The 26,783-nt window shown below is 50.6% G+C and overlaps 1 protein-coding gene across 6 annotated transcripts in view; it reads right to left on the bottom strand.

Annotated features, from left to right (window-relative positions):
• Positions 1-20,825: 20,825 nt before the first annotated feature.
• The window catches only part of LCLAT1 (lysocardiolipin acyltransferase 1), a 116,969-nt gene continuing 111,011 nt past the window's right edge, over positions 20,826-26,783 (bottom strand). For 4 of the 6 annotated variants that reach the window (XM_037405103.1, XM_037405102.1, XM_037405098.1 and 1 more), the window contains one exon: positions 20,826-25,010. In XM_037405103.1, coding sequence (XP_037261000.1) covers positions 24,502-25,010 — 509 coding nt within the window. In that variant the 3' untranslated portion in view covers positions 20,826-24,501. The remainder of the gene's footprint in view (positions 25,011-26,783) is intronic. The other 2 variants (XM_037405101.1, XM_037405100.1) reach the window with 1 other exon arrangement.

The following is a 26,783-nucleotide window of genomic DNA, read 5'->3' on the forward strand; positions in this document are numbered from 1 at the left end:
CTGGCCAGGAGGCTGCAGCTCCTGCCCTGGCTCATTTCTGGCAGCTCCCCTCTGGCCCTGGCTGCATCTCCCAGGGCATCATCCCAGGCTCTGCCCTCACCCTCCTGCAGGCTGCAAGCAGCGGGGCAGGGCCCATCCTCTTACTCACCAAGTAATAAGTAATAGTAGCAATAGCAATGCTGCCCTTCCAAATGCCAGAAAAATCCCCAGGTTGTATTTATGAGGAAAAAAATAAAATTAAAGATGAAGTAGTCGGATGGCTTCCTTAAACCCAAACCATGAGATAGCTGGAAATGGGCACAGATATCCTCACTGCTACCCCTCAGCTCAGCCACTCCACAAAGGGGTCAGGCAACATCTGCATCGCTGTCTCTAGGATGTGTTGCCCCCTGGCCAGGAGGAAAGAGGGAAGAAGAAGAGCTGAAGGAGCTGTAGTTGCTCCTGTGGGTGATGCCATGCCCACTGCAGACAGTGAAGACTAATGGTCTGGGCAGTCCAGAGGTAAGAACAACCTATGGTCGAAGTTGCTGCCTGTTGTTACCCCAGGGTTGTGTTTCCCTCTTTTCTTGGATTAGTGTGATGCTGAGAGCATGGAAGGGGTCTCCTCCACAAAGCTAGTTGTGTCTTATTGCCAGGAAATCAATCAAAAGGGACAAAACTAAAGCAAACAGATCGATCTGTAAACAGAGAGATTTTCCTCAGTCTTTCATAAGCAAAAAAAAATAAAAATAAAAGCAACAATTACCTTCCCCAAAAAATAGCAGCAAATGTCATCTGCCAGCACTGTTATTTCCACTCCCGGTGGGGAAGCAGGCTGGTGCTGCTCTCAGATTTTCTGTGAATGAGCTGGGAAGCAAAGCAATTGGGCAGAAAAGAATAAACCATTCATCCAAACACAACAGCCAGCAGAAGAACGGTTGTAAACAAGTCAAGTTTTCTTACCTCTTTGCCATTCCGAATACTCAGCTGTTTTGTGCGAGGTGGCAAAGCTGTGAGTGGTGGGATGTGGGGCACGCATCCTGCTCGCCAGGGCAGAACCCCTGGGGCAGGCTTTGTGCCCGTTCAGAAGCGTGAGAATGAGGTGGCATTTGCCCACCTAACAAGTCATGGGGGCTTGCAAAATATTAAAAATTAAACTAATGAAATTCCCCAAGCTTCATACAGAATTTTTGTGCTTGTAGTTAGCAAGATGGTCAGATGCTGGTGGCTGGGGTCAAGCCAGTTTGTAAACGGCCTTAGGTTTCCAGTCCTTGCTGGTGCAATGCCTGGGCTACCTCGACACTGCTAAGACAGAGGCTGAACTCTTCCTCACGTTGCCTCTGAAACGTAAAATCCACCTTCGCCCCATCTCAGGAGAACCCCAGGAGCAAACCCTGGTCCCTTGTGTCAGGGACCTGCTCAAGCACTGGTGGCCAGGGCTGCGCCCGCCCTTGGTCCCGCTGCCCTGCAGGAGGAGGGGGGACCTGCTGCTCCTGCTGTGTGCGGGTTTGGGCCGGAGCAGTGAGGTTCAGGCACCACGGCTGCTCCTCCAAAGGGTTCATACCCATCAGCACAACTTCCTTTGGGAATGCCAACATTAGTTTTTTCCAGTCATTTGAGGTTTTTGATGGAGAAGGTGCCTTTTCCACAGAAATGCCACTTTGGCAAAAAATCGTGTTTGTTGAGAAGTCAGTTTTCAGCCAAAAATAGTGTGTCAGGGAACAGTCAAGCTACCCCTGCTTGAGCCGTACAGCCTTGTGTCTGGGGGAGGTGTGTGATGGAGCAGAGGTGCCGCTGCAGATATGTTCCTTCAAAGAAATTATTTCACCAAACAGGGCAGGACAGGATGGAAAGGAAATAATAAATGCAATTTGTTAATATGCAAAAGGATACAGAACAGATCTAAAGCAAAAACAGAGAAAGGGAGAGGCTCTCCATCATGAGGTGATGGACATTGGACAAGAGGAAGACTAGCTGTGCTGTCCAGGTGGTCACCGTATGACAGTGAAGAGCCTGCCACAGCCTCTCCTAGGCACATGTCTTAGGAGACAACAATAATTTTATTTAGTTTGGCCCATTCACAGCACCTGACAAGTGGGCATCTAGAAGGGCTCTTCTGATTTTTGCTCTGTAAACCATGAACGCAGACTTCACAGGAGGAAATTTCTCTGTGATGATAATCCCTGAAAAATAGGGAAACAGGGAATGCCAGAAGGTTCTGCTTCAGGGCAAGCGTCAACTGGCCCTGGGGGCTGACTGCCCCTCTGGCAGCGGGTCTCGGGAGTTGCATGCGACTGGCTTGGGGAAAAGCACCACCACTTTGGTGTGCTTGTTTTCCAGGTTCTGTACAATTTATTGCCAAATAAGTAAACACTTTGTTGAAGTAATTTTTTTTTCTTCGAGCAAACACAGTATAAAACATGGTTTTCTGTGAAAAGCCTGAAGCCGAACAGTGACAGATACCTTTTTTGCTACCATCAATCATGTGGAAGAGCTGTTTGGAGACTGCTGTCTCTAAATAACACCCGGCTTTGAGAAGTGATGTATGTGGCCATTCAGTCTGTCTTTGGGATGATAAAAGCCTTCAGATCAATCTCCTCACAGATTTCTTCATCTGCATCTCCTGGACCTGATGACGGTAAACCTGGGATACAAATCTCTTCTGGCTCTTTTCAAACATTTTGTTGCGGAGTTAGCGATGCCATATTGATGAAACCCGACAGCAATATTTTTTATTTATTATTTTATTTATTTATTTATTTATTATGATCAGTAAGGCTCGGATTTTGGAGTTACTGGGACATGCGTGGATTTCTTGACAGAGCCAGGAGACTTCCCCCCCCACACACACATTATACTGCCAGGATGTATAGTCCCTCCACCTCTCCCAGACCACTTAAGGCAATGTCTATTCATGAGCGATGCCATGGATAGATGCATAATTGGCCAAGTGCCCAGTCTTCCCATCCCATACAGCAGGGCAAGCCTATATGTAGGAAGCCCTTACCTCCAGCTCCATCCTCTTCTGAGCAAGGACAACTGACTGAGGTGGTCCTGCCCCCCACCCCCCCAAGGGATGCCCTATCGCTCTGTGCTACCCCTGGTAATGCAGATTCTGGTCCATTAAGGGCTGTCTGTCCCTCCCCTCTTCCAGGCTTCTTGTAAACTGTTGTTTTGCTCCTCAGGCCATACATCATATGTCACCAGAAGTGTTTCACCATCTTCCATTGGGCTACATGAGAGAAGAAAGGGCCAAATGGGGGAAAGGGATAGTCCAGGAGATTTGGAAGGACTTGCTGAATGATTTTAATTCCCCAGCTCTAATGCAGCATCCTCTGCTCTGAATTGTTGTTCTTTATTCCCAATGATATTCCAGCTGAGGTACACCACAGGGCTCTAGATGACTGAAGACCCATCATGACCTTAGAAGAGGGGCCAGAGGCAAAGCTCTCCATGTCTGTCTGGGATTGCCTTCCTCACCTTTACTGGAACGAGCCCATGAAGGACCCTGATGAGCTTTGCTTTTTCTACATGAGACCTGTTCTGCCTAATCTGCACGTGTGCTGGCCAAAGCAGGGCCCCAGGCCACCCTCCTCCAAGCTCATGTGCTGCCATGGCTGCTTCACACTCCCGTGGCTTACAGGAGCTGTCTCAGTGCATCCTGCACCAGGGCGGGCTGGACAGGGATGTCTGAAAAGCAAATGTTCATGCTAATTGGATTAACGTCTTCCATTAAGGTCACTAGCTATTGAAGTGCTAATTTTCTTCCTGAGCCCGAGGGCCAGAGTTTCCAAAGCAAGATACCAAGGAGAAGATTGATGCAAGGTGAGCTTCTTCTGGGCTACCTCAGGCATCCCACCTGGGTCTTTGCTGCCAGGAGCTGAGATGCCTTTTACAGACATGTGCTCTGAGAGTGGTAGATCCTGAGCATCTGGCCATCAGCAAAGACTGAAGCTACACCCATTGCTGTAAAGACCTCCTTTGGCTTCAGTACAAAGAAACACACCCTTGAGCAAGAGACGCTGCAGACTTTTACCATTTTGTGTTGTGTGCAGAGATTTGGTGTGATGGTGAACCAGGATTTAGTCTTGCTATGCTGCAGCTGGCCTGTGAAACAGCTGACGGGCCAGCCAGCTCTGCAGGTACCTGGGCTGCCCCACACTCAGGCCCGCAGCTGTCCCTGTAGCGCTGAGCTGTGATGCTGTGAAAAAAGTCAGACCTGTCTACAGCTGCCCCACGCACAAAAATGTGGTACCTTTGAGAAGACTAATGAAAAAATCAAGAGGGATAGCTTGAGACAAAATCACTTAAAGGTATCTTCTTGAGTTTATATTACACAGTGCAGTTACAATAAACACAGGATCAAGTACCGTCAAGCTTCTAAAAACAAGCTATGCATATTAGTGCCCCTAAGCAATACAGCAGCTAGGATGAGGGCTCTCGGAGGAGATAACCTCTGTCTCTTCCCCTCAGTGCACACACAAAACAACATTCTCATCATTCTGATGTCATGGCACGTCCAACACATGAAAAAAACCCCCGACTAAACCAACTCCAAATCTCACAGACACATCGAAGGAGCGCAGCCAGCAGAGGAAACAAGCACGCATTTTACATCAGCCTGCATCGCGTTGCTATGCAACCAGGAAATCCACACGTGTTGCCATGACGATGTCACTTCATCATCATTCAGTGCACAGCTCAAACGAGTGCAGCAAGTGGTTTGTGCGCACATGCCAGGACAGAAAAATGTGGGCTCGAGTGAGAGCATTACCGTGCCGCGGGCAGGGGCTGCTGCTGCCGCAGCTCCCACCAGCTCAGGCAAAGCACCCAGGGCCGCCGGGAGGCTTTTCACCTTTTCCTCTTAATGCTTTTTGTGGTTCAGCATTGCTCCCCTGGTGTTTCTCCAATGAGCCCACGTCTGCTAGCAATGACCACAGCCACGGGCAGCATACAGATGGGCAACCCATTCTGCGTAAGGTGGCAGCATCCTCCTTCCCTCGCCGCTCCCAGGGAATGGCAGCAGCCAGGGGAAGTTTGCAAGGGAGAGTAAATACTCCGGCTGAGAAGAGCGGCAGCTGCTTGTGTGTCTGCTGGCGACGCACACTGCTTCACAGGCACTTACAGCGGTAGTATGACTACTATGTGTGATGCTCATGATGAGTAGCACCAGAAAAACCAAGGTGACTATATTAAAGAGCAATAACTGAGCCAACTGGAATGTCACATAATGCCATGGTAGCCCAGGACGGGTGAGCAAGCTGGAGCTTGTGTAGGTAACCTTAGCTTGGCATCACTGCCTGGATCCTGCAGTGCCGAGCAACTCAGGGATGGGAAGGGAAGAAAAGGCTCGTACTGGAAAGGGGGCATGTTGTTAACCAGGCCTCACTATCGAGCCCAGTGGTCAGCAAACCCCCAGACCCACAACCATATTGCAGGACTCGGGCAGGGATGCTAGTGAGCACAATCTCTGCCTCCCTACAGAAAATAACCACTGCGGCCAACACCCACCCTTACTACCCTCCTCCACACTCACCTTTTGCCACATGAACTACTGCAAAAAAATAGCATCAGCTTCCAATGCCTCAAGCACTGCAAATTATGGCAAGTTTTTAGCGAAGAAAATCTTGCCAGGCAGGTGTGACAGCTAGTTCTGGCCCTAAACACACTGGAGGGATCACAACTGGTCTGTGACCACGATGCAAATGAAATGGCAGGTCATCCCAAGTCATCAGCTGGGTTATTCACAGCTGACATTGGACTGGCCATGCCAAATAAAAAAAAAATAAATGGGGGAGAGAGAGAAGTCCTAGATGAAGAAACAGCTGGAGAGAAGGATCTAGAACCAGTCACTCTGAGGAGCTGATCAAAACTAAGGTTGCAGCCCGACGTGACAGGGGAAGGGGTGGCTGGTGTTGAATGCGATGAAGAATACGTGCGAGCGAGGAGCTCAGCCCTGCAGCTGCGGTGGTTGGGCTGGGACAGTCCGGTGGTTCCTCTCTGCAGTGCCCATCACCCCGCCGAGGGTGGTGGGTGGATCTCCATTGATCTCCATTGATCTGACTTACCTGGTGGTAGCAGCAGCAAGCCCTTTCCTTCCCTCTTCTCAGATGAAACCCACAGCTCCTCAGCGAGACAGGACAAGGTCTGGGCACTGCTGAATCCCACCTAAACTCTGCAAGACCAATAACCAGAAAAGCACATGCACGGGAGCTTCCCATGGCCTCCAGTGTGAAGCCTGCCTCAGTTTCTCCAGAAACCCAGCCAGCCTCCCCCCTGCCCCCCAGCCCACTGCCTGTGCCTGGGACCAACTGGGCAAATTCAGCAGGAACCATTACAGAGGCTCTTGGGCCAGGTTTGGACACCACCAGGCACATTTCCTTCTCTGGATGCTTAGTACCTGCTCCAGGGTTGTACTCAGGGTTGAGGAGCTGAACCAGTGCACGTGACACTCCGAATCCTGGTCCTGCTCAGCGCTGCTCTTACCCTGGAGAGCAAGGTGTACCAGCAATGAAATATCAATTCCAGCTGTTGCTCTGTTGGTATGTATTTTGCCTGCGTACCCAGCAAAATGCTTTTTCTTCTTTTGCCTTTCCTTTTTCTTTCTTTTTTTTTTTTTTTTTAAATTTAAAATTGCAGAGCCTGCCTATGTGGTAAACACATGCATATGAACAATATTTAGAAAATGAAAAAAAATTCAGATCATTTGCCAGTCTGTTCATGCTTGTAGCAGCACTCAGGGTTTGGGTTTAAAAATAACCTTTATATTTCATTTAATAACCGCTATCAAAATCCTATCTCAATCCTAATGCAGGGGTGGTTTTTTTTTCCTCCTTCCCGCTTTCCACATCCATCTAGTCTGAGGGAGGAATGACAAAATATTGTCATTACGTGTCCTTCATGTCTCCGTACGGCTCTTTGTAATTTAGCTGGTATTTGACTCAGACATTTGAAAGAGCAAATCATAACACTGCACATTCATGCAGCTCCTTTCCCAGCGAAGGAAAGAAAAAAATTGCTGGCACCACACAAAAGCTTCTGTATTTTGCTTTCCATGTGTATTTTCCCCTTTGTGCTCTGCGGCTTTTCAAAACTACCAGACTCGCCCAACCAACACAAATCTCTTTTCTTTTCATTTTCTTCTTCCTTTCTTTCTGGAGGGAGGTTGTGTTTGTGTTTCCATCAGACACCCCCAGGAGAGACTGCGAGGGGCGGCAGGTGTTTGTGCCTCGTCCGTGCCCCAACTGTCAAGCCCTGTGTGGGATCCAGGGGCACTTACTCCGTGGAGCCACGGTTGTGGTACCCCTGCCCTTTTCCATAAGGAAAGGCAACGCTGCTCCTGCAAGGAAAGATGCAGGGAAAAGCCCCTCTTGCTTCGAGCCCAGCACTTGGACATGGTTACATGAGGGCAATGAGGGCTTTACCCAGCCTGCAGGACCATCTTTACAGAGATTTTCTCTTTCCTTGTTTCACGGTTGCAACAGAGGCGGAAAAATGGTCAGTGGAGCTAAGGAAGGAGCGTGAGGTCTCCACATCTGGCCAGGTGGAAGCTGGTCGGAGCACAGGTCTGTGCAGCCCTTCGCCTGGAAGCAGGCTGTGAGGAGGAGAACATAACGAGGGCAATAACACCCGGGCTCTTGCTCACAAACCCTCCACATCTCCTGTTGCTGGGGAGCTCAGCGCTCCTCCAAACAGCTGTCTTCTGCCAACGTGCCCGCTCTTCCCTTGGACCCATATGAGGCTTTTGGTGTCCTCAGCACCCTGGAACAAGTCACGCCCCTCCCCTTGTGCTCACCATGCAAAAAACCAGCTCTTCCTTGCTGTGGCCCCACCACGGCCAAGCAATGCCGGGAGCAGACCTCACGCCGGGGGGACATGGGGTGACCCTTGCCACACACAGCTGCCCCCGCTGCTCCCCCTCCCCGTCTCCCAGCCAGCCCCCAGCCCTACGGGACTCCCGCCCAGCCCCAAGGCAAGGCCAGCGCAGCGTGGGAGCGTTCTGTTTCTTCGCTATTCAGCTCCCAAGTGCTCGAGCGGGCAATGAAATGGTAGCTGCAGGATAGCGGGCGAAGGCTTGGGGAGGGAGCCACAGAAATGGCTTTCAACAGCTGGCGGGGAGAAAAAATAGCTCTGCTGGTGCATGGCTATAAAAAGGTTTGTTTGCTGCACTTTGAAGGAGAAAATTGACTCCATTACAGTCAAGTGGCTCGGTGCCTTCAGCTGTGTCTGGACACTTCTGATTTGCAAGGAAATTGTTTTGATGCCTTTTGTTGTGCTCCTTCAGCAGAGCTATGCAACTGATGTGCTCAGCCACCTGCTCTCCGCACCGCTGCCTTCCCCGCGCCTGCTGCACCCGGGGGACCAGGAATAACTGCCTTGAAACTCTCGATTTTCCCTGGGTCCTGCCAATGTTTTCCCAGCTACTTTTGAGCCCATGGTCTCTCCTGTCTGGTGGCACCCCTTGTTTCCATCGCTGCCCGCAGGCTGCTGCTCTCATCCCAGGGCTTGGTGGGGGAGAGCGCAGGGCTGGATATCTGCTACAGGAGCACAGTAGGTGCCTCAGGCTCAGATGAACACAGGCAAGGATTTGGTCCAAAGTTTTACCTGTCTCAGAGGATGACAGTGCCTCTTTTATTTGCTGTGCTGGATTTCTGCCTGCACACCTCACCAGCAGGCAGCAGAATGCCTGTACCGCGTATTGCTGGGGTCTGGGTTTGTGTCTCCCACGGAGATCCTCCTCCTCTTCTCCTTCCCGGGAGATGCTATCCCCAACGCCTCTGAGGTCTGGGGAACACAAAGTTCATGCCTCTTTGGGACCATGCCCATGCTCCCCGTTGGGACCCGTGGTGTCACGTACCGTTTTGCTGTGGGAACACCCAGCCAGGCGAGGACCCTCGCATCGACGGTGCTGTAAGGTTGTGAGTTCAGTGGTGCTTTTCCCCAGTTTTGAAGCATCCGTTGCGTTGAGGCATGGGCGGGCATCACCAAGTGCCACCTCCTTCCAGCCAACCGACACATGCCCGTGGCAGCCCTGTGCAGGCATCGCTGTCACTGGGTCTGGACACCTGGGACCCAGAAAAAAGAAATATCCTTTAGAAGAAATTGTCAGATTGGACTTGGGATAGGGGCTGCAACTTCCAAGGACGTTGAACCGAAGCCAGCAGAGCTCCACGCGTTAATAGCAGCAGAGAATTTGGCCCGGCGTCCAAGTTTCACATGAAAGCCCAGACTTTAAAGTGATTTCTGGCTTTGAAATACCCCGTGTGCTGGCTGCTTCTGTCTTTGTAAATTACTTGTTTTGTTACCGTCACATACGTTTTATATACATGGGCTTTTCTGGCATACGCTTATTCCCTATAGGAAACACATATGCTAATTTTTCCCTGTACGGGCACAGCCTATCAAGCTGCTAATGGAGTACAATGGGCGATGGAGAATGAGGTTTTCATTTTCATTTCAGAGCAGCAACCCCAGCAAGCAGATGTAGCCAAGTGAGGCTGACATTTAAAGCAACTACTGAGATTACATTACTGAGATTATATTTAATATGGATGGCCAAATCTTTCAAACAAAATCAATGTTCTTTTACTTAATAATACCCTTGCCACATCTTAATGAAGGCTCCTCCAGCTCAAGGCCCTACTTCTCTGCAGTCATTTTGTTGCATGACATCTCTGACTGCATCAGATGGTACATAATGCTATTTTCATCTGTTTCTATTGGATTTTATGTGTTCCCATCCTTGATTTGTCGATTGCCGGATCAATTAATCAAGGGACTCTTAGGGGAGAAACATTTTCATTACTGAGGAGGAAGGGGAAATCATTTAAATTCTGCATCTTCCTGCAACATCCAACATCTATTATTAACTCTTCCCACCAGGCACGGACAGGAGAATGACGAGGGACCTAGATACTGGTCTTTGGCCACCTGAGTTATTTGCAGAAATAAAAACCAGGCTGGACTGATCCCTGGTCTGCCGCTTGGTTCTCGCACCAGGAGAGGCACCCAGGCAGCATCCCGAGTCGCAGCAGCCCTGGGGGAGCCCGGGGGTCCAGCAGCAGGTCCCTGCACAAGGTTGAGCCTGTCACAGCCAGAGCCCGAGGACCGAGCAGGCAGCGCTGGAGCCCAAGCAGCACTTGCAACAGCTGTGGGCAAGACAAGAAAGACACTTGTCATCCCAGTAAATTCAATTTAATTCGTGATGCTTGAAGAAATTTAGCAGAGACAGAAGCTGTACTAAAACTTTGTGCAATTACAGAGCCTGGCATAAGACTCTTCTGAAAGCTGGGGGGGCGGGGGAAAGTTAATTTATGTATCAGCTGGTGCCCGTCTCAGGGTGAAGTGTGCCTCAGCAGGGACTCCTGAGCATCCTTGTCAAGCTGTAATTCTGCTGCAGGTCCAGCTCTAGTATATTCCAGAAAGTAGGGTCCTGGCCCCAAAACAACCACCAGTGACTGCGTTTTCTGCCGTCACCCCAGCACAGGCATGATTCTTACCTGCAAGCACGCTTCTATCACTGGGACCACCGTAATATTTCCCATCTTGATTCTCTCTTTGCATGTTCTGGGCTGCATTGCATTCTCTCTTCCAAGATGCAGTGCTGCCTTTCCATTGGGAGACTCTGTAGCAAGGCTGGTGCTGGAGAAACCAGTTGGGAGCTGGTCCTGCCCAAAACACAAGCTCAACACATCAAGTCCAAACACTTCTGAATGCCCAGGCATTAAAAGCGAATTTGGAGCGGTTTTTGCTCTGGACAGGGAGCTGAGTCAATACCTCTGCATGATCCATCCTTCTCCCCAGATATTTTTAGAAGCATCCCTGGTCTATGGGGCAGGTTTTCACCCAAATTGATTGCCCATGGACGTCTCCTCACACTCAGCTGACCAAAGGCTGGTGGTTCTTGTGCTCTGAAGACACCCTCCCTCAGGCCGTGGGCTACAGAGATAAAAAATAATAAAAAAAGGGCTTACTTTAGTAGTGTCACTAAAGAGGAAAATAAAATTGCATGGCTCATAATCCAGTTTGCCATTTTTCTACCCATTAACCCCCTTTAAAGAATTATTATTGTTGTTAGTAGAAAACGTGGCAGGGCTGGAGTAAACTCAGTCTTTGCAGCCCCAGCACCACTTTGCAGTGGGAAGGCACAAGCCCACCATGCCTCTGGGCTCCCGACAGCCCTTCTCCCACCCCGCAGGGAGAAGCCCCCCCCATGTTTTGCAGCTGCAGGGAGCTGGGACCAGCTGCAGGCACACCGGGCTGCTGCATCCCCCCCTGCCTTTTGTGCCTGTCAGGTTCATTTGATGATCAGTGGTTGCTTAATGAGGATACATGGAGCTGCTGGGACTGCAGGCGCGTGATAAAGGTAGGGCTTTTGTTTCCCAGGGTTTAAAAATAAAAAGCAATTTTGGCAGCTGTTGCAGGGGAGGGATGTGCTTCGTGAGCCCGTGCAGGGGACGTGGGGTCAGGGAAGGAGGAGCTGCGGTGGCAGCTGAGTTATCTGCCGGGAGGACTCAGGGGAGCAGAAAAATGTGCAGTGAAGGTCTCTGCCAGCTCCAGCTCTTCCAAATAAATTACCTTGCTCAGGAAATACGCAGCGGGCAGACCATCCCCGCAGCTATACTTGAATCTGTCCTTTTCCCCCAGTCGCTGTGGGACAGAACCTCATCCTAGAGAGGCCGGGGCTGACCCGTGCATCCATGTGCTGGTGCTGGGTCGGGGTCTCTGAGCTTCAGCTGGTGACATCACTGGGAGTAGGGGGGAGCTGGCACCCAGGTGCTTGGCCAGTGAGAGCCCAGAAGGACTGATCCAGTGTGACCAGTGGCGTGGGTGGACTTTTCGGTGACCACAGAGACCCCACAGACAAGCAGGAATAAAAGCGTGATAGGAGGAACATCCTCCCATAGCTCGTGTTAAAACCTCCAAGGTTTACGCTGAAGGTGGGACTGAGACTACACACGAGTGCAACACAGACAAATGCCTTACCCAGTGCCCCGGGCCCACAGCACGGACGTGACCACTGGTGTTGACCTCCCGGTCCTTCTCCAGGGGTCTGTCCTCCCCATCAAGGCTGACAGCATCTCCAAGCTGGCACCAGAGGTGGTTCAGGTGGGGAGCAGCATCCCAGCTTGTGCCCCACACCTGCAGAGCTCCACGTGGAGCACTGACACGGTGCCTGCGTTCCTCTGTCCTGGGGCAGGCCCTGAACTGCCGGACCCCCTCTTCTCTCTACCCGCTGCCTGTACCCCCCCAAAACACTGCGGGTCCTCAGCCCAGTGGGATCCTCCTTTCAAGGCTTAATTAATACTCGCTGTAGCAGTCAGGAGGCTCTACTGCTCCTGTAGGTAACCTCCACATGGGAGAGAGCTGTTCTTCAGAAGCACACAAAAATAACGAGAAAGCACGGTCTGACCAAGCTTTTCCAACCACAACAAAGTGTGGGTGCTCCGAGGGGGTCAGGGGGAGCCCCAGAGATGCTGTTACGTGAGCTGGCACCAGCGCTCTGCAAACTGAGAGGGACCTTTTACCTTGGCTCTGCTGGGGCACTAACTCAATGCCTCTGTGCGATTTACCCCTCTGGAGTTCTGCTGTATTTCAAGTGGAGGGCAGGTCTTAGAGCTGCACGTGCCCATCTGGGCCACCTTCAGCATGGTGGCCTGGCCCTTGCGTGGGGGAGGCTGATGAATCGCATGAAGCCAAGGACCAGTGACATTACTGGGGATGTGACAGGGATGCACAGCCATCGAGGTGGTCGCCAGCCTTGTGGGACAGGCTCTGCTCTCTGCCTCTGGTGGGCAGGTCCTCCATCAGGTCTACTGGGAGGCAGAATTTGGTCCAGGGCACAGTATTTAAGATGTTGAAAAGGTAAATGGTGTGTATGGACACGGGGCAAGCACAGCATAGGGCCTATGGGGTAAGGACCACCGTCTGCCTATACTGCTCTGGGTAAACCAGGGTACTGTGCTGTGCCCTTGGGCACTGCGGGCAAACAAATTCATTTATAGTAGTAGAAACCAAGAAAACGGAGCTTATCTGTTATGTCCTTCCATCTGTTCCAGTTTCCTAAAAAAAGCTCTCATTAACCAGCTTCAGTCATGCAAAACAGCAGAACCACCCCAGCAGCTGGCTGCTCACCTCCATGTCTCCAGCCTGACGCGGGGTGATGGTGGGCCACCGCTCCATCCCAGAGCTTCCCCAGCAGCCAGCGGGGTGTGGGATGGCTCTGTTGCTCCTGCAGACTGGTCACCAAGCGTGACAGACACAAACCTTCCCCCAGTTTTGGAAGCGGCTTCTCTCATCTGCAAGCGGGCAATGCCTCCAGGAGCCCTCCTCAGATCTCACAGTTTGAAGGGGAGTGACAAAGCCTCCTCCTGTTCCCTTGGCAGGAGGATGGAGCGGGATGTCTGAGCAAAAGGGAGGACAGGTGTTGGCTTTCAGCTCCAAGGTGAACCCGCCGTAGTCACCCTCATAACAGCCTCAGCAACATCCCCATAACGAACCTGTCCTCAGGAGGCTTCTGCAAGGTGTCTTCTGCCTGGTGTGAGCAAGCCCCAGCTGGCTGCGGACATCTGGGCAGCTGAGCATGCCGACAGGCAGACATCCACAAAGCATCAAGGCAAGCCAGGCCACAGAGGAGGCATGAAGCATGTGTTCCACCAGCACCCACGGCAGAGCTCAGCGCCGGTGGTGCAGACCGGCCTCCACGCTTGGTACCAGCCAAGGGCTGCCCTGATCCCGCATGGAATCAACCATTTTTAGTGGGACTACACCCTGTAAAGGAGGATACATCCCACTTGTGCACAGGTTTCTCCCAGTGAGGACCAGCACAACACTGGGATGCAGCGGGGACAGCTAGGCTGGAAGAGGACACGGGCTTGGAAGACCTGCTGCCTGCAGAGCCACTGGCTGCTGAGATGGCTTCTCCTGGGTGCCAGCCCACACAGCGGCAGTGGATTCCCCCACCCTGTCTGGAGCAATGGTGTGGTTCTCTCCAGCCCTAGCCACCCAGAAAGGAGGATGGAACATGCCTCCTGCGCTGGTAGGACCTACACAGGCTTAGATAGTCATAGCTTGCCTTCCATATGGCTGATGCCCTCGCATGGGAAGCAAGAAGCCTGCAGCCAAGGTCATCTCCAGCCTTCACGCTCCTTCCACGTAGGATGCCCTGTCATAAAGCCGAAACCCAGAGCAGGCAGGCGAGCCCAGCACCCTGCCCACAGAATCCGGGTCAGCATGAGTCCAGAGGGAGAGTGGCCAAAAAGGAGGTTGGCTTTACCACATGGTGGCTGTGGCATGGATCCGGGGGGGTCTTTCTCCTCCTTTAGGCACTGGCTCAACATCCAACACCTCAACAGAAGTTTGGAAGGAGCTTTAGCGCCCTGTGGATCCTGCCTTTTTGGAGGCAACGAGCACCCGAGCACAGCACCACAACCCAGGCAGGGCTGGAAAGGCACCTCGGGGCCTCCTGACCTTGACTCCCTCAGCAGCTCCGCGATGCCCTTCTGCAGCAGAGTTGTATTTTTAGGTCCTCCTCCCTGCTGATTCATTAGGGGAGCTAATGTTCTCCAAACCACCGGGCATCTGACCCTCGAGGTGTGTACGCCATGCACTCCTGATAAATATAGACCACTCCACTTGCATAACCTGCCTAACAAGCAGCGGCTGTTCTCCTGGCGGGCACGGGGCACCGGCAACCAAAACGCCTCTCTGCCAAGGGTGTGAATGGATGCTTCGCTACTTATTTTATTTCCACTGTCTTCTATTTTCGATGTCTTCCTGCTGTATCGACTTAACGAATGACTCATTGAGGTTCAGTGGCCCTGAAAGTACTCCAGGATCAGCGTGACCTCGCCGCTCTGCCCACCGCTGCCGGGGTGTGGGGTAAGGTCCTCCTGCCTAATCCTCCCCTTTGTGGGGGAGACACGGCAGAGCAGGATGGGATAGGAGGATTAGGATTCGGAGAGACCTAGATAAGAGCTGGGTTCATTTCCTAACTGGATGTGTCAGAGCATTTGGCAGACTCGGGGTAACCGAAGGACTTTACACCTGGGGATGCAATGGTCTGTCACTGGAAAAGCCACCTGGTTGGGTTAACTGAGCAACAGCAGCATCCTACTGCCCGCTGTGGCGGTACGGGAGGCCTGAGAAGTCCACGTGCTGGGTAATAAAGACACCTTGGTATCAAACAGCAACACATCACTGGAGTGGGGCGATGATCTTACAAACTGAACGCCTGATAACTTCAGGGCCTAGATGTGACTGCAATGGCTGAGTGGCAAAACTGTTATCATTAAAGAGAGCATTCAAAGTACAGTATGAAGCACGATATTAATAAACGTGACAAATACAAGCCTAAGCGGGGCTTTTGCGTGGTCATTTTGAACCCCTGGTCTCTGGTTCCTTGCGGCACTTGCAGTAAGAGCCCCATGGAGACGACCCAGAGAAACAAAGTCTGCCCCACATCAGAAGGTTCCTCTCCTTAAGAAATGTTCAGGCGTCTGCTAAATCATAAACCACAGCCAGCCTCGTACTACTTAGAGAGAGAAGTAGCCATCTCCATCACATGCGCCCAGCGCTCGCCATCGCTTTGGCACTGCCCAGCCAGGCTGGCTGCGAGCAGCACCGTGACGGCAGAGGGCTGTCGAGAAGGCTGGGGTGATATTTATGACAAGGACTGTTCTACCTATATTTGTTGTTCCCGCTGTTCGTGCAGCCAGCGTGTCCTGTAATAACTTCAATAGCTTTTATGCAACGGCTAGGAGTGATGAAGCTAATTCAAGATTAGGTATTTAACCTCCCCGGTTTTATTCCAGGTCATTAGCTAAAAGTCAACAACCTGACCCCTTCCAGTGCCCCTTGCTATCAGATTCAGGCTGAAGCAGGGCAGAGTGCTGGTCCCACAGTGGAGGTCTCTGCTCTGGCCTTCACAGAAGCAAATAGCTCTGGGGTTTGCTTCTGGACCTCCCCTCTCCTGACGTGCCTGCCAGCCGGCTGAAGGAAAAGGGACAACTGTGACCAAACAGATTCTCACGGGGCTGGAGCCCCTTCTCACCTGCAGGAAGGGTCTGTGTCCCCCGCAGCAGCGCATCCCCAGGAGATGTCCCCAGCCCTGCTGAACCAGCCGGGAGGCAGGAGGTGCGTGACGTGCCACTGGTCAGTGGCAGAGCCAACACTAGAGCCCAAGGTCTTTGCCCCAAGGTCTGCAGTCCAGCTGTGGGGCCACAGGTCTGGGGTCAGTCCCAGCCTGCAGCAGAGGACACCAAGCCCCACCGCCCCTTGTCCGCAGCACCGTTCTCTACCTCCTGGCCTTAAATGATGCAGAAAGTCTGCTAAGGACCTTCCTGCTGGTAGGACTCAGCAGGAAGCAGCTAATGCAACCTCTCTTGCTCATCCATGGCACTCATGTCCAATGGGTAATAAAACCACAGGCTCCTTTCTCATTAATGCCTAATTAGGCGCTCTCTCGCTTACATAGCACTTTCTGTCATTAGCCTGGAAAGCTGAGAGCCTGCCTTTAACCTTCACATGTTGTGAGGAGGCAGACCCGAACACCTTGCTGTAATCTCGCACAAAACATCTCCTTGCCTTTGCTCTCAGGTGCTCCTGGAAAAGAGGCGCACACACACACACATACACCCCCTTCCCCCAGCAAGAGTAGAAAAGCAAAACATCTGGAGCAGCACAGCATCTGCAGCGAGGAGGCTGGAGGTGCCCATGGGGGGTGTGACACCTGACCACTGAGCGACCACAAGGTCAGGTTTGCCCTTGCACAGCTGCAAGAGCTCAAGCGATGGACCACAGGGGCCTGGGCTGGCTACCCTGCTCCTGGCAGCTCGTCCTGGTGTGGGAATGGAGAAGGCAGCAGAGGTCACGCGCTTCCAGCTGGACTCCAGCTTCCATCACTGCTCTTTACCAGTGGCTGGGAAGGGAAGGGGAGCTCTGTCAGCCCTCCTGCTGCAGAACAGGCTTGCCAAGATCCCCCCGTGTGCTTTTAAGTTGTTGCTGTGTGGGAGAGCAGCCTGGCTGTGGCAGCGGGGGATGCAGAACAAGCTCATCTACCTCTTGAGAGTGGGGCAGCGTGGTCCACACGAGCTCTGTGCAGCCAGGCTACCCTAGAGCTTCAGCATCTCCATGTAAAGCCTGGCTGGGCATGTGGCGTGTAGGTCCCGCGCTCTGGGACCACACAGGTGTCCCGGCCCTTGGTGCAGGAGCAGAAACAGAGAGAGAAGAGCAAAGATCACAGCTGAACATCAGCCCCGCTCCCACCGGCATCAGACAAAACCTCACCAAATTATTAGGTTGAACGGGGGGTGTGTGCGTGTGCGTGCGTGTTTACGTGTGCGTGTGTGTGCGCGTGTGTGTGCATTGGCTACGTTCCAGGGAGGGGAACAGGCAGGCAGCTGAGTTACGGTACCTGGAATAAAGCACCTAGCCCTTGCTGCTGCTGGCAATGTGACATTTGCTGCCCATTATCCCGGCAGCTGTGGGTCATCTGCACTGTCCTGCCTGCAGTGGTGGGACTCGCTCCACTTGGGGACCAAGAATAACAGCTGTCCCAGACAGATGCGCAGCCTCAAGCCTGTGAGTGTTAGTGCCCAGTGCTGGACACATCCCTGGCTTGCAGTAAGTGGTGTCAGTGCAATGTCCCCCCCGCCCCCACATTACCTACAGCATGTTTGAGATGGCCGAGGACCCCTGAGGGCTGTCTGTCAGCAGGTCTGCCCACAGCCGCACCATTCCCAAGCGCTCCTCTCCGGTTTCCCAGCTGACGCCTGAAGCATTGGGGTCCTGCAGAAGGATGCTCCGTGTCCCGTTGTCCCTCTGTTGGCCACAAGGATCTCTCAGCGCTCACGCAGCATCCCAGGAAGATGCCAGCACCAGCTGGCACGTGCCCACTCAGGAGACCGGCAGTGGGGGAGGAACTGGGTCCAGCCCCTCTCCCTGTGCATGTCTCCAGGGCAGGCACCTGTGGTGTCAAGCCATCCTCACCTCCTGCCTTGTGAGCCTGGCCAGCAACACTTGATCCACGTAGGACAGTGGCTCCAGGAACATGTTCTGTTTTAAGCAACTGAGGAGGGTGTCCCAAAACCTTCTCCTCTCTTGCTACTGGGAGAGGGAGAGGAGAAGGCAGGCCTAGAGCAAGAAAGGAATCGGGAAAGTGTAATTTGCTGCCAAAAGAGGTTGGTTTAGCATTTCCTTTAAATGGCTGGTTCTGCTCCAGGGATGGGTGTCAAGGCCTGCCAGAAGCAGCATGAGGTCAGCTCCTGATCCCTCCCCAGCCAGGACTGTGCATGGAGCCTGACCCAACCGGACCCTGCGCGCCGGGAGTGGACCCCCTCCTGCCCCTGTGGCCAAGGACCCTGACCTGCTGGCTCTGATGTTCTGTGCCCACCCCAAAGTGCTGCAGAACGCCTCTGGGAAGCGGGGACCTGCGCTTGCGTAGCTATAGAAAGGGCAACGAACAGCCCCGGGCAGGGAGTGCAGAGCTGTAGGGAGCAAACCTGTGGAGCTACCAGTGTGAGCAACATCTCCCCTAAATCGTTCCGGTGGATCATCTGGAAGGAATTCCAACTGCGGCGGGGGCAAGGGGGACGAGGCAGCTCCTTGCCAAGGAGGTGAGGGAGCAGCCTGCTGCCAGGCGGTGCACGGATTGCGCCAGGCAGTGTGTGTTACAGGCGGTTTTGCAAGCTGCCCTGGAAAGCCGGGCAGCTTCCCAGCCTGCCGGTGGGAATCTCACTGACAGCAAGGCATTACTCTACCCCTAAAGCACTGGGGGCCTTGCACAGCTGCCAGGACAACAAACTGGAGGAGCTGTTTCCATGTCTTGAAACACGGGACATCAAGTGAGAAACTTGAGTATGGAAAGAGAGATGGAAAGAGGCCAGCATTGGTGGGCACCAGCAGGGTAAGAACGTACAGAGGCTCCTCCCATGGGTCCTGCTGCCAACCACCCCATGGAGGATGTTTCTTTCAAGATGTCCAAGTAAACAAGTCTCTCAATGCAGACCTTTTCCTTCAGCCTCTGAAGCCAAATGACACGCTCCAGAGAGCAGCTGCACCCAGCGCCAGCAGGAGCCAACCCCTTCCCCAGCCCCTCTATCCCATTACCCCTAACATTTCCCCTCCCTTCAGGTTCAGCGTTAATCAACACCCGTTCCTCTCGCTCCCCAGACGCCCAGCAGCTCCAGCAGCGAGGGCAAGCCTCAAAGGTGGGCAAAGAAACAGCGCAGAGGGCCATCAGGCGGGGATGTTAGTGCCAGCTTACGGCTCTGCAGAAAGCCGTGCCCTGCGCTGCCTCCCACTCCTCCTGCAGCATCTCCTCATGCTCTCGCACCCTGTAGCAGCTCATCTTCCTCTGCCAGGGGCTGTCCCGTGGACACAGAAGCAAGGCTAACGCCTGAGCCCATTTACTCGTCCCTTCGGCAAGGCTGAAGGTGCTTCTCCGCTCCCTGCAGACGAGGGTGAAGGGGCTCTCGTCTCCTCCCTCTGACAGGCAAGATGGGAAGAGAAATTTAGGGAAGAGTGTGCTGGCCGCTAAAACCATTACACCCACAGCAGCCCATGTGCCCACCCCCCTCATGCAGCCCAGCACGAAGTATCTCAGGCGGAGCAAACACGCTTCCCCTTCCCCTGAGAGCAGCAAAACACAGAGCTTTGCTCAAACTCCTCCTGCCAGTCTCCTGCATGTCCCACCACCAGGGAGAAAGTGTCACCCCACAGGAAGAAGCCCAGAAAAAGGGATGACAAACCATACGGAGGCCAGACTAGAATAAAACAAAAACATCTGCTTAAAAATTCAGGGCCCAGCTCCTGCTAAAGATGCCGGGACTTTTGAGATGCCCAGCAAGGACAGAGGTGAGCTCGCTCTGCCTCTCGTCTCTCAGCACAAACCTTCTCTACGATGAGAGGCGCTCAAGCATGTTACGAGCACAGACCGTGCTCCCCGCTCCCGGGAATCATTTCTGGTTGAGATAACTTGTGGTCTGATTGACAGTCCTCGGGAAACAAGACAACCCTCCACCCGCTGTATTGAACTGCAAAGGAGGCGCCTGGGGCAGCTGGAGGGTGAAAGCTTTGACCTCCACGACTATTATTTTCGGTAATGGCAGGTAAGATAGAGAAATCAATTTTTTCATGGCATATCTGAGCTTGGAGGAAAGAAAGAGGAAGCGACAACCATCTTTTCAGAGAGACAAGTCGCTCAATACGGAGCATGGCTCATTTTGACTTCTGGGCACTGATTTGAAAGCCTGCGTAGACATGGCAAACAGCATCTGCGGCTGCAGAAACTGCTGCCAGCGTCTCCATTTCTTGTGGTCTTCCCAACACGTGCTACCTGCTGGAAACGCGGGGGTTTCGCTAGGGCTGCTGCAGTCACTGCAAGGCTATTCCCCATCAGGTAACTAGGAGCACAGTGGCAAAAATAATTACATGGGTGGTAACAGGACACAGCTGAAGAGGAGAGGAGGACTTACCTAGGCAGCACTGCCTCACTGTCAAGCCACAGCTGGTTCTTAAGCAATACAGGTTAAGCAGCAAAGCAAGGCCAAGGTTCAGCTGCACCTCTTGCATGTTCAAAAGGTTTCCACATCCCTCTACATGAAGAGGCTAGACGCGAGGGTACGACCAGCCACCCCCCTCCAGCCTCCCACGGCAAGAAGGGAGCTGCATCACCCCAACAGCCCGGAACCACGGGTCCGGCACCTGAGCGGGCACCAGGCTGCCCCAAGCAGGCAGCAGGGCACCGAAGACAAGGTTTGCTCCTTAGGGCAGCACACAGAATGCATGCCCAGGAGAAAAAAAATAAAAAAAATAATTAAAAAAAAAAAGGCAAAATGGAACACATGCAATGCTTCAGGTCTTTATTGTTGCTGTAAAGTCACTGGTAAATGGTTAAAACGTTCTAAGATAATAGTGAACTCTGAAAACTAAGGCTTTCTGTAGGTTTGTAGTATCCTGGTGTTTCACACAGTGTACATATAAAACCAAGTTATAAAAACACAGATCTTTTTTTTTAAACAACAGACCGATGCAATGCGCAAAACTAGGAACTACATTTCATATGATTAAGACAACACCTTACAGACCAGCTTCAGGCCTTGCAGCTTTGAAGCCAAGAGAGATATGTCTTGGGCTGACACCCTGCTACCCAGCTGACCTTGATGACAAACACAGATGGCAGGATTTCAGCCTTCTGTTCCGAGCAGAGAGAATGAAAACCCTGACGCTGATGAGGAAACATTTCACTGAGCAAACGAGAGGAGGATCCTTAAAGCACGTCACGGATCTCAAATAACTTTACGCCAGACCTAGGAAGACCTGCAGGTCCCGCAGACGGAGCAGTCGCTGCCGAGCAGTGCGGCTGCTGGGACCGCGAGGGAAGGGGAGCCATGGCAAACGTGCTAACGAATGAGCTGAGTCTCGTGCCAATATGCATCCCATGAGACAGGGGTACGTGATTCCTGGAGTACTAGCACCTTTAACCTAACAGCACTGAAAACCCTTCCAAGTGATTTACCCAGCACAAAATCATAGAATCATTTAGGGTGGAAAAGACCTTTAAGATCACAGAGTCCAACTGTAAACCTACCACTGCCAAGTCCACCACCGACCCATGTTCCTACATGCCATCTTGGTGTGTACTTTGAATAGGGAAACAGGGTGAGGACAAAACAGTCACCAAAAAAATCTGTGTATTAGTACCTTCTGAGTAAAAGGCTACAATTTGACCAAAGAGAGAAAAAAAACCATTCACAAAAAGATCTTCCTACAGTTCCTTAGCCACTTTTTAAACAGAAGCTTCTACATCCACAAAGCTTTTCCTTGTTATTCAAAGTTTACACACCACACACACACACACACACCCCGCCTTGCATTTCTAATTGAGCTGGAAAATGTTGCACATAATCTGAAAATTTGCGTCAGTCAGAAAGCCGAGACCCTTCCCGGTGAGAGGAGGATTCTTCACTTCCCACGTGCTGCCCCACGCCACGGAGCCAGGCACTGCAAATGCGACATGAGCAGCTGACAAGATTATTCTTTCTCTTTGATCCAAATACATGAGAGAGGAGGCTGAATTACAGACTTGCAGGATGTTTACCACATTACAGTAGGTTACGTGTTTGACTCCAGCTGGGAGAAAACCCCTCGTAAGGGTCAGCGATGGATTGCATACGATTTTCAGAGCCCAACTCTGATCACACAGAAGTTAAATCTCTCACCGCTCCATGACCAAGACTCACACTGACGCTTCTGATACATCTGAGGGCACCACAAAGTTCTCTGAGCGACTGAGAAAAGCGAAGCTGGTACTTATGTCACCAACATCGATAACCTGTCCTCCAAAGCGATTCCTGAACACTCTATATTAAGGCGATTGGAGTGGGCTGGCCATGGCTACTCCTGGTGTGAAAGCACAGCCACGGCTCAGGACAGACTAGAAACTGCCTTTTAGCTCTCCTCTGCATTAACCATAAAGGAGGTTTTTTGGTTTTCCCTTGCGGTGAGCTACCTGGGATGTGCAGGGAATCGCACCAAAGGAATATCAGGCAAAGAAAAACCAGGCGATGTCGAGTTAAGGTGCAGCCATGCCTTTGGTATCACAGAATCACGTTTTAAAAAGTCCTCATAGGGCAGAAAGGATCCTTCCACTCGTGACAATGAAACACCAGCTGTCAGACATCAGGTACTCAAATATAAATACGAAAAAATCATTAAGAAACATAACCCTAAATATAAACCTAGTTTTATTCGGTTTTAAGAAAAAAGGGGTTTAAAAAATTAGAGTAAAACAGATGGCTTCAAGTACTTTCCACGTAATAAACAACTAGTTATAAGCACAGATTAAAAAATACTTGTCACCTTGCAAGGTTGACTAGAAGCTGGTGATTCATTCAAAAAATGGCCTTTGATACAACATGTTTACTACTGTAATTTAGAAGAAAACAGATGTGTCTACCATGCTGACCCAACGCTTGAGATACTCAACACAGTACAAGATAAATTTTGCATTCTATACTTTCCCATTTCATGGCAATGCCACTCAACGTATGGCGTCAGACCACCTCTGTTCCGCTCAGACACGCCTTCGTGCAATAAACAAATACTCAGTAAGTCATGAAAGGTCTGCAGCAGTACAGTTCATCAAGCGACCTAACGTTTTTTTGAGGTTGAAAACCAAACCCAGCCTGGTGTCTCGGAAGTGTTGATCCAGTGTTTATGTCTTTAACCATGTGAGCGTGAACATGACTTTTGTTATATATGACAAGGAATGCACTTGCAAGTGCCTTGTCTGAGTTTAAACCTTCAGATTTTCTGAATGTCATGAAAATAAGGGGAAGTATTATAATGGGACCCCAAAGAACCCCCAAAAGTTGGAAAAGTAATGATGCCAGCAGGCAATCAAAGACAATATTGCAAAGGGAAGATGTAGCTCGGTTTCCCTGTGCTGTGAGAAGTCTGAAACCCATCTCTTGCACCTATAAGGAGACAACCACTGCATCAGGGGCATTTCAGCGGGTCTGGCTGACACGTGCAGAACAAGCAGTCTACGGACACTTTAAATGACTCAGGAAGCAAAGTGAAAACCAAAATACATGCTTAAAAAAAGATATTTCGCCTACTCTGAAAATTAAATGTTTTCAAGCAAATAATGTCTACAAGGAAAACGTTTTGAAAAACATTTGCCAGCTACTCAAGGGACAGACACTTGGTTTTGCCTCTAGGAGAAAAAATACCAATAAACCAACAAAAAATTAGCTCCCCTATCCTGCAGCTCTGTATACTACAGGAGGAACAAGTCTCCCACAGCTAAGAGGGACAGCAAAACAGTATGGAAACAGTGAAAAATCCAAACTTAGCTGCACAGGTCTATTGAATAATCAGTTCAGATTATTTGGAGGCAGAGCCAGCACTGTTTTCTGTACTAAAACACAAGACTGCAAGGTTTAAAATCCTTCTGAGTGACCAAGTCAGAACAATTGAATAGTGGTAGGTTCAGTAGTGTTTGGAAAAGATTATGCAAAAATATAAGTTTGAATATTTGAAATAGAAAAAAAACAACGGAACAACTTCTCCTCCAACTTCCACCTACCATCAAAACATCGTTAAACTTACCAGCTGTCCAAATCCGGTGCTTCCCTTATGACAATGCGATTGTACAGAAATCATACCTCTGTCTCCTTTAGCTGGACAGTTTGGGTTTCTGCATGAAAGTTCAGTGCATGTCACAATTATTATCATCCTTACGATTGTTCAGTAATCCAGCAATTTGTTTCTTAATTACAGCAGAATGCAGTTGCTAGCTGCTTGCAGAGGCAATGTTGAAATTACATTCAGAGATAAAAACTACCACTTTCACGTGTAGCAATAACTAACATTTTTCTTTCTCTTCACAGAATCGAGTGCAAATGTCTAACAATGGCAATAATAAAAGACAATTCTCATGCAAAAATTCTTCCCTGTGCATAAAATTTGCAGGACATCTCAAAATCACCCATTTTTACATCTTTCTTTACCCCAGAACTAATTGTTTTTTATTTTTGTGTTATGGAATTTCTGTTGCTTTTTAAAATATCGATGACAAGCGAGTTCAATTAGTTCCAGCCCACCAAATATCTTTTGCTGCACGACAAAAAAGATGATCATGGCTGCAAAATACCACTGCACAAAGCTGTACAGGTACAGCAGCACCAGCATACCCAGTGGGAACACTGTCCAATACAGGAGCGAGATGCACTTAACCGTGAGGACCCTGAGCTCGGATTTACACGGAGGAATAATGCTTTGCCCTGTTGCACTGAAGCATTTTCCACCTTCGTAGAAGTGTCGGAGTCTCTCCTCTTTCTCTTCCCAACGCTTCCGGCACCAAAGCTGCAGCTCCTCCTTGGAAGTGGGCACTGTCTCTATGGGATATCTCTGGACGTGGAAGTGAATCTCCTTAGGGAAGTTGCCATTCAGAAGGTGCTTCTCTGTCTGAGGAATGTTTTGGGGGTATGCCACAGTTATGTCATGGATAGCATCAAGATTGTCACCTAGAACAAATAGTTTGGGGAAAAAAGATCAATACAGATCATGCAATCATCAGAATGCTAATTTGCTCCAAGCTGTGATTAAAAACCGTCCAACCTGTGGCAGAGATCCCAAAGACATGTTAGCTATGCAGCAAATGGTTTATCTCCTAGAATCTCTAAAGGCTGTGAAAGGTCAAACTTTTCCCAATTATTATCTGTTCTGAATCTGAGCAAAAAAACTTTGGGAACAGAATTATACACAGTTCAAACTAACCTAGAATCACAACAGGGAGCAAAAGGATAAAGTAAAATTTAAAGGAGAGAAGATGCACATCTTGTCTTGGATAAAGAACACAGTACCTGAGACTAATCTTCAGTTATTCATACCTGTGCTGCAAGCTGAATGCTTTTAACTAATGAAATCACACACAATCCTAACCCACTGAAGATTGAGAAAACATATGTGAAACATATAGCAGCTAAATATCAGAGGCTCATTAAATCTAGGGTATCTCACAAAGGGTGAGGAGCACCTCTGTAGCTCAGCCAGCTTTGCAGAGCACTCCAGTCAGCACAATTCCCCCAAACCTGACCAGCCGGGCCTGCCAGGAGGCGAAGCTGCTCCCTACCGCGCTCCACATCTGGTGAAGACAAAGTACAACACAAATGGTGGAGAAGGCCAGCTTTAAGTAAACCACACGTTAGCTAGCCATTTGGGTAAAGCGAGTATAGTTAACCATTTAAAAAGCAACCACAGATCAGAAATTCAAGGGAATACTGAAACCCCCTCTACTCTTCATTCCCATGCCTGGTTGATCCAACACTCTCGAAAGGATTTCAATACTGCCAAAGTGGGGTTTGCTAACACATCTTTGTACTAAGCGTTTTTTATATTTTGCACTTCCCAAATACCCTCTTTATCCCCCGGCCTCTGACCAGACATTCTTTTTCGATTTCATAAAGTAAATTCTGCTAGTGTAAAACCGATCTAAAAATAGGCACACGGTGCACTGGATGTTGCATAACTGTTAAGTTCTGCCAGCAGTGATTTATCCCGCTGTTTTTATTTGGCTGGCTGGCTCAGGGCAAAATAGAATCAGAGACTAAAAGCTGTCTCCAGTCGCAGCGACTGAAGCCCTTCGTTCTCACAGCTGACGTCACTTCTTGCAAAGATGATCAAAACCTAGTCTTTAGCCCTGCTCCCCCTTTTCATTTGCTTCCCTTCCCTGGCATTTTGGCTTTCCTTTACAGCTCTAAAAATGACAAGGACAGAATAGAAAGCTACTTTAAAAGGCCACGTTCAAAATGATGCATCTAAAGTTCAACTCCAAATACCGTAAGAGGGGGGAAAACCGTATTCAGCTTTTCAGAGTCTTTTATAACTGTGCTGTCTTACAACGCTCTTTCTCGGACAGTTTCGTGGTAGGTTACTTGGGTTTTTAAAGAGCTATATATGGCTCCTCAGAGGCGATCAGAGCAAAACTCAGTACTCCAGCTTTTGTCTAGCTATGGGATCACATCCCATCTAAGCAGAGCATCACTCTCTTCTGCACAGGTAAAACCTTTCAGATCTCCTTCCAAGGGATGCTAAAATTGGACGTGTCCTAGAAACCCAGCCCCTGCAAAGGGAAAGGCTGGCCAGCCCGCTGCACCTTAGCACAAAGCATTCTTATTTTGAGAACAGCTCGCATTTTTCCACCCCCTACTCCAAATACTTCTGCCATCAAAGGAACTACAGTCCTCCTACAGACCAGACATCCCCTAGTTCCTGGCCCAGCCAGGGGAAGGGCTGCT

Source organism: Falco rusticolus, chromosome 12 (genome assembly GCF_015220075.1).
Source record: "Falco rusticolus isolate bFalRus1 chromosome 12, bFalRus1.pri, whole genome shotgun sequence".
Lineage (NCBI taxonomy): Eukaryota > Metazoa > Chordata > Aves > Falconiformes > Falconidae > Falco > Falco rusticolus.